This window comes from Mugil cephalus, chromosome 11 (genome assembly GCF_022458985.1).
Source record: "Mugil cephalus isolate CIBA_MC_2020 chromosome 11, CIBA_Mcephalus_1.1, whole genome shotgun sequence".
Taxonomy (NCBI): Eukaryota; Metazoa; Chordata; class Actinopteri; order Mugiliformes; family Mugilidae; genus Mugil; species Mugil cephalus.
Window position 1 is genome coordinate 12,496,277 of NC_061780.1, and position 7,342 is coordinate 12,503,618.

The 7,342-nt window shown below is 42.4% G+C and overlaps 1 protein-coding gene across 2 annotated transcripts; it reads right to left on the minus strand.

Moving 5' to 3' along the window:
* Positions 1-30: 30 nt before the first annotated feature.
* si:dkey-79d12.5 (maternal B9.15 protein) lies at positions 31-5,619 on the minus strand. Of its 2 annotated transcripts, none has more exons than XM_047598737.1 (5): positions 5,454-5,619; positions 2,598-2,775; positions 2,360-2,497; positions 1,819-2,152; positions 31-1,202 (listed from the first exon to the last, which is right to left on the minus strand). In XM_047598737.1, the coding sequence occupies exons 2-5, from the start codon at positions 2,768-2,770 to the stop codon at positions 990-992; spliced, it is 858 nt and encodes a 285-aa protein (XP_047454693.1). In that variant the 5' UTR covers positions 2,771-2,775; positions 5,454-5,619; the 3' UTR covers positions 31-989. The 2 variants fall into 2 exon arrangements, with proteins under 2 accessions (XP_047454693.1, XP_047454692.1); XM_047598736.1 differs by having other exon boundaries at positions 1,798-2,152.
* Between the last annotated feature and the right edge of the window lie 1,723 nt (positions 5,620-7,342).

A 7,342-nucleotide genomic window follows, 5' to 3' on the forward strand; every position in this document is an offset into this window, starting at 1 on the left:
ACACAATGATAAACCAGAAGAAAAAAAAAGTTTTAAGTTTCAGGTATGGGTTTGTTTAATACACTGCAACAAGCAGGTAAATGGCTAATGCAAAGGGTGAAAGCAAAACAATGATCACATAAACTTCAAAGTGACACCAATAGCAAATAAATATCCATCTGAATAATTACAAGAGCTGAGTGAAGTATGCGTTTGTATCGAGGAATGGCATGGCTGCTCGAAGCAACGAAGGCTGTTTTCAACAAACACGTTGTGAAGCTTGAAGCAAACAGAATTCCCTGTAAAGGAAGCACCGCTTTATAGATTTCATCGACAGCAGAAAGAGAAGGTTTTAAAAACAAAACTGTGTTCCGCTTACAAACAGCAGCCACTGCTGATAAAAAAAAAAATATACAATCTCATATAGGTGGGAGTTGGGTGCCATCCACTGGTGGCTAAATAAATTACAACGGTAAGATCAGAAAGTGTGCAACAGTCCGTGGTATCTGTGATATTTACACGCAGTTCAGTAAAAAATATTCTTCTCAATATACATGTATTGTCTGCTAGCTACAATAGATTAAAACCCTGAATCACATGTTACAATGATTATCCATGACTTTTTCCACAGTGAACCCTATTTGGTGAAACAAACTGGAAAAGATTCACACACACACAAAAAAAAAAGTAGAAAAAGGAGATTATTTGGCATTAGACATATTGCAGAGAGTTCCTGAGTTGGTCCAAGCACAGTATTCAGGAAATTCAGGGGAAATTAACAGTGCAGACATGACAGCTAGTTCTCTCTCAAGTTCAGTGGTCAGTTTAGAGTACAAGTCATCAAGGGCAAATCGCCAGAAACGAGAATTACTACAGATTGTGCAAGGAATAACTTTACACTTTACAGTTTAAAAAGAAGTTATTTTTATGCCCACGTTTAGCAGAGATCCGACATCAGATGGCTCAGTTGAAGGAGGTTATAATGCCGCCCAACACACACGTGTAACAGTCTAACCCTTCACAGCTCCCCACGGGTGCAGGGTGGCCTGGGGCAATATGAACTGCGGGGATGGCTGTGGCATGATGTAGTAGCCGAAGACCTGCTGGTGCGGAGGTGGTGGCGCAGGAGGTGCGCACACTGTCGTGAGGAAAACCGGAGCAGCCTTCTTGTACTGAGGCCAGACTGGTGTAGGGTGGTAGAAGTACTGGAGGCTAGCAGGGAGCTGGAGGGAGAGAAAGATTGGAGGGAGCGCGTGAGATTAGCAGGGATACTGGAGACATCGCTGCATCTGTGTGAAACACACTTTGTCCATATGGGAGGAATCAGTGGTACTTTCCTTTCTGGCACTTGTAATACTGAAACATTATCACATGGGAATGTCTAAGCCGCGGCTGATTAATAAAAATATCTTATGAGTACGTATGTAGCACTTCCCATAAGTTTTAGATGGGCCGCAAATAATCAAACTTTTTAAAAAAAAAAAAAAAAAAAAAGCTTGAGTAATTCCGTGAAACGGGCGAGTAGTTCCAGTAAATGTTACTCCAAGAGGAATATTTGTTTAGGGTAACATTTGCTATTTAGAAAGTCCCTAATCTTTGGGGTTTTTAAGATGGAAACACATTTATTTTGCTAGTGAGTGTTCATGGCAATGGAAAGTGGGACTGACTCAAATTGCTACAGCGCTCATGTTCACAGTAACAAAGTACACAATAACTTATTTGTGTGTTTTTAGACAACAACTGAGCTCGAGTAAGAATGTAAACAGTTTCAGTGAAGTACCAACTGATGTTCCTCTGAGAGGAGAAACGCGTGCTCACCATATTTCTGACGTATTTGACCTTATTTGGTGCTTCTCCGTGCCGCTTCCGAATCCTGGGCACCATCACTATCGTGTAGGTGTCGCCTTCTGCAGCGTCCTTCTTGGCAACCTCCTCCTCTTTTTCTTGCTCTCCCTCTGTCTCGCCATCTTTGGCCTCCTCCTCCGTGTCGCTCGACGCGGTTGAACCGCAGTCCGACGAGGTGGCGGAGTGGTAATCTGACGTGTCCAGGTTTAACGAGACCACCGAGGAGTCGTCCCCGTCTCCCTTCACGCCCTCCTCCTCTTCCTCCTCCTCCTCCTCCTCTTCCGCGTCGAAACGGGCTATTGTGAAGGGCCTGCTGTTCTCCCCGGACCTGTGACGAGGGAGCGGATTATTTTAAACCCCACACGTTTTAACCGAACCGCCGACCACATTCCTACTTTTGACATTTTCATTCACGCCTTCGCAGCTTGACGACGACTCACTCGTAAAACCGAGGCAGACTGACAAATGCCCCTTTGTTGTCGAACCGTGCCTGCATGTGTCATCCCTCGCCCCAGCGGGCCAGCCAGTGACTCACCTTGCACAGACCTCCAGCGGGTCAATCCACAGAGTGATTTCAAGCGGAAGACTCAGCTCGCTGGGTGTGAGCTCACTCTCCTCACACGCCTTGAGGAGCACCTCGTCGCAGAGCGCTCCATTATTTATACGAATGCATCTGTGGGGATTTAAAGGTCTTTAATCTCTCATTCAGCAATACAGTGGTCTCAGTCAGTGGTAAGGATATAATTATATGGAAGGTCTTTTTAAATGGTTACCTATATGCCTGGCCTTTGCTCGGACAGTCAGGATACCAGTGGTCATCATATTTGTCACATAAAAGTTTCTGGAGTTTCTCAGCAAACAACTCCGCTTTGGCTTCGCTGAGCTTGCCACGTGCCACAACCAGACGTTTGAGGAAGTTGACTCCAGCCCTCACCTCTCTTTTCATAGTGTCTGTAGAATGAGAAGAGTACAAAAAAAAAAAACATTTATTTTTTTGCAAGCAATTTCCGTGCGTCTGTTTTTTTTTTTCTAGTAATAAACTGCGACTTCCTTCAAAGAGTTGTGGGGGGGGAGGAGAGAAAAAAACTTCAGTTCAAGCGATAAAAGCACTTCCCTGTTCAGTTGCCCCTGAGCCTTGTGTTTTTATAACCTTCGGTGGGGAGGGGAGCGGGGGGGGAGTGGGGACTCTGTGTTACGAGCGCGTGAAAAAGTGCCAGCTATGTCACAGATGTTGACACGGCACCGTGTTGACCAAAGGCTACAGTTTATGCGCAGACAAACGAGATGCAAACTGGCGCTGCCATGTTGATGTGCAAATATTCTGACATGCAAATCCAAATGAGCTCACTGTGCTGTTTGCCTTCCGATAGCACTGGAGTCTGCTTAGGTGGAGTGCCAATGTCAACTCGACCAGAGGGAAGAGTGTGTTCGGAACAGGCCAAGGCAATTCAAAACACTGCAACGCAGCACGGCAACATCCTGCTGTTGGTCCTGACAAGAAAAGTTGTGCCTTGAACTTTGAGGCGCAGACAGTCGTTTGTTATTGCGGCTTAGGACGCACCACTATCACTGCAGTCTGCGTAATGTGTTGTGTGAGAAAATTACTATTTGCTCTGGTGGAAGCAGCCACAGATTTCACTTAAGAATAATAATCGGATTGCGACACAACAACTGAGAGTATCAGTGACTTTTAAATACTTAACAAATGTCTTGTCGTCACACTAACACACTGATGTGTCACCAGCCGTATGTTTAAATGTTCAGTCCAGGCAGCAATTAGTCTGCGAGGTAAAAACACGGTCAGGACGGTTGTATTTTTCAGGCTGTTATTGTTGCTTCCTCCGTTCGCCGTGTTTTGCATTCCACTCATCACCTACACATCTTCAGCACATTGTTGCGGCGCTTGCGACACTCTCACCTGCGTTCTGCCACGACTGGTGCATAGACGCGAACACAGGTTTTTCAGGTACATTTTGTCACATTTGCGCTATAACTCTGAAGAGTGAAGCAAGAGGCCACAGGATGAGCACCACTAAAAAAAAAAGCACACAAGGTATTTGGGCACATGGCTTATATTAGATGCCACAAAGCCCCTTGTGACTAAAGCACCAACGATATGACTGGCTGTAATGGGAAGCAGCAAATGCGGATCTTTATTACTAATCCATCTGATCACAAAAACATTAGTTTTTGTGATTAACTGTTGAATGAATCACAGCAGGAGTTATTTGATGATAGCGAAAAGCCGCCTACACATTTAACAAATTCCAACAATCGAAAACACTAGGGATTTAAGCAATTTTTGTTATTTACACCTAAAAATTACCCTGGAAATGACTTTGGCTTACAGATACCTTCATGAGCTGTTTCCCTTTTACGTGTTCGCTGTTCACTGGCAATAAAAATGTCTTTCCACGGTATGGCCTTGTATTTAAAACCTATTTTGGCTGCCACAAACACAGTTCTTGTTCTTGAGTTGAGGTGTTCACAAACAACACGTAACATCCCACCTATCTGTGCTGTTTCAGTGTAACGCATTCTCCTGAATACAGACGAGATGATTTGCGTTTTCGGCTGGCTGGTATCACACAACCAAGGTGCGTCTAGATACTAAAGGGCCCAAAGAGATCGTTCAAATCACTGCCTGTGTTTGGTTCCTCTGATTGTTTCACCTACAAGTGTCACTTTTTTTGATCTAATCAGAGGCTCATTAGCAACAACAGCAGTCAGTCAACCTGCATGCCGTGTTTACACTGTGACCTGTTGACATCATTACAGACTCTGCTGGTGGCCTACTATTGTGATTCTACATAGGAGGAAACAACTTGACCTACTTGCAGACCTGCCCATGGTTCAGTGTGACTCCAACATAATAACGGGGGCACTGTGTTCAGGTGGAAGTATGTTAATGGAGAACTGACGGGATTAGTCAGACTGAGTTACACTGAGTTTGAATATATGTTAATGTTGGCTTCAAATGAAGTTTTGCCCCCCCCGTCCCACCCCCCTTTTTTTGTGGTTTGGTTTCGTCGATAGGAACCTTGGGGCTCGACCAAACTTGTTTTTGTGGAAGCGCGTGAAACAAAAGGCTGAACAACAACTTCGCGAGGTCACGCGCCGCTCGATCCCAGGGGTGTGCGCACGTGCTCGTGAGCGAATTGGGTGATTTATCCGTTTCAGCCTTAAAAAAAAAAAAAAAAAAAAAAAAAAAAAACTTGACACGATACTACCGACTGTGCCTTTCAGGTTAAAGAGCTCTCACTACGTGCTGGAAATAACGCGCTCGGGTTTTCTGACAGTGCGGAAACCCCCCAAGTGGAAATACACAAAGTTAGCAGGAAAAAGAAAACAGCCCACGGTTTTCGGCTTCGCTATTGAGCTAAACGAGGTAACGGACTTAACTTTATAGGCTGTATTTATATATTTTTAAAATAAATAAAATACAATAAACAATAATGAATAATAAAAGTGACTTGAATGTTACTGTCGGTTGATAATAAACAATTATTCAACGTTGACATAAACTCAGACGTCAAACCCAATGGGCGACAGAAAACGGCAATAAAATTATAACAATATAACAAACGCGACAAGAGGGATGATAAAAGTAATTAAAAAGTGATACTCACTTTTAAAAAGTGTCCTGATTGTGAAATTAAAGTCGTCGGTGCGCGTCCTCGGACCCTCTGCTCTTATCGCGTCTGGCTGCCTGTCTCTGTGCTGATGCTTTGTTGGAGTTATTATGGTAAGCACATGTTGCTTCCTTATTCTCTGTTCTACTCGGCTCTGCTGCAACAGCGACGTAACATTACCGTCATTGTGACTCACTTCCTTTACCGAGCGTCGTGAGCAAGCGCTGACTGGTTCTCGGAGAGCAGCGACTCCCCGCCCTGCCCAAATATGGGCAGTCAAGGTAAACAGCTGAGTGCGGGGATTTCAGTCCACGGCACGCCTCTCCTATGATGAAATTTGTGGTAAGGCTTGTGCTTTATAGACCCACTTGTTACTTCCAATTGAGCTATTCACGTGAAAGGGTTGACTACGTGGGCTAACACGGACAGCTCGGTGGCCATATTTTTTTGCCACCATGTTTCTTTTTCCAAGTATGACAGAATTTCCCACACGTGTTTGTACGTAAACAAAAGTTGCAACAAATTCTGAAGAATTGCAGCAGTATAACAAGTGACCAAAGTAATTCTTCTGTGTACATAATTACTGAGTAAAAGTCAAAGTCAGTCCTGCTGTACAGTATATTACTGGCTATCAGTGTATTAACCTGTTAGTAATATTTTCACATGTGGGTAAAGGCGAAGTTATTTTTACTTTTGTACAAGGTTGGGTAGTTGTCAAACTACCCAACGACAACTAACCTTAACAACTGAGCCTTTGTAATCTCCATTTTCAAATTTATGCAGGTATCAAATTATAGTATTTAAGTAAAGCATTATTTCTCTACAAATGTTTGGTATGTCAAATTACCTCAAAAGTGTTATATTTTCTTACATTATATCACAGGTGAAAAGATCTCTTTTTCCATGTCAGCGATTTTTATTTATTTTAGCTTTATTTAGAGTTGGATGCCTGGTATTATCAATAACCTACAAATATTAACAAATAAAGCTGGTTCAATATTACATAGGACGTTGACCCAGAATTATAAATATACAAAGAGTTGACACCTGAAAGATATGTAGCTATTATTTAGCAATGGTGAGGAGAAATATTACATCTCTTAATAATAGTTTCTGCATTGCACATCAATTCTGTTTTCATGGAAATATTTTAAATTTAATATTAAGCAGTTTTTGTTTTGTTAGCAAAGTAAAAGTCATTTGTCTACATATGTATGTTTAACAATAATACAGTCATAATTTTCTGGATGTCTCCGTAATGTACCAAGTGTGCAAGCTCCATTGAAAACGTGTTCTTATGTTACAAAACTACAATTATTGGTGGGTTTCAGTGTTGCCAGTTGAACTGGAGTCAGTTACTGATAATAACATATTTTCCCAACGATTCAGTGTTTGTTTATGAAATCTTTTTTTTGCAAAGTTGCCATTAACTAGCTGTCAGATAAATGTAGTTGAGTTAAAAGTGTATCTTTCTCTGAATTTTCAAACAAATACTTATGAGCACGTACTTCAAAACTTCGTTAACTGAGTAATTGTTCTTCTCACCACTGGTTTGCTAGAGTTTGTGTTACAATGTGCGTAAATGAACACTATAACTGCATTACACAGATGATTGAGGAGTCTCCCTAATGTCTTAAATGTGTTTTTCTTTCTTCTCCGGTGTCATAAAGAATCAGCTACATTTTTTCTTTTCTCTTGTTTAGATTGATTTGGGGTTATTTTCAAAGAACTGCAAAGTGCAGCTCCATCACATGCACCCGGTGCTCTTTTGACCATGGAGCCCCAACCAGAACGAGCTGTGAGTCAGTATGTTTAAGATCAATAAAGCATCCACAAATACCAGCGGTTCACAGCAACACAGGTCGAGAGGCTGCAGCTCTAAATCA

Coding starts and splice junctions, on each gene's coding strand:
- si:dkey-79d12.5 (XM_047598736.1), bottom strand. CDS start 2,770: ATGAAAAGAGAGGTGAGGGCTGGAGTCAACTTCCTCAAACGTCTGGTT. Junction 2,498..2,597: donor AGCAAAGGCCAGGCATATAG/GTAACCATTTAA, acceptor AAATCCCCACAG/ATGCATTCGTATAAATAATG. Junction 1,203..1,797: donor TCAAATACGTCAGAAATATG/GTGAGCACGCGT, acceptor CTCTCCCTCCAG/CTCCCTGCTAGCCTCCAGTA.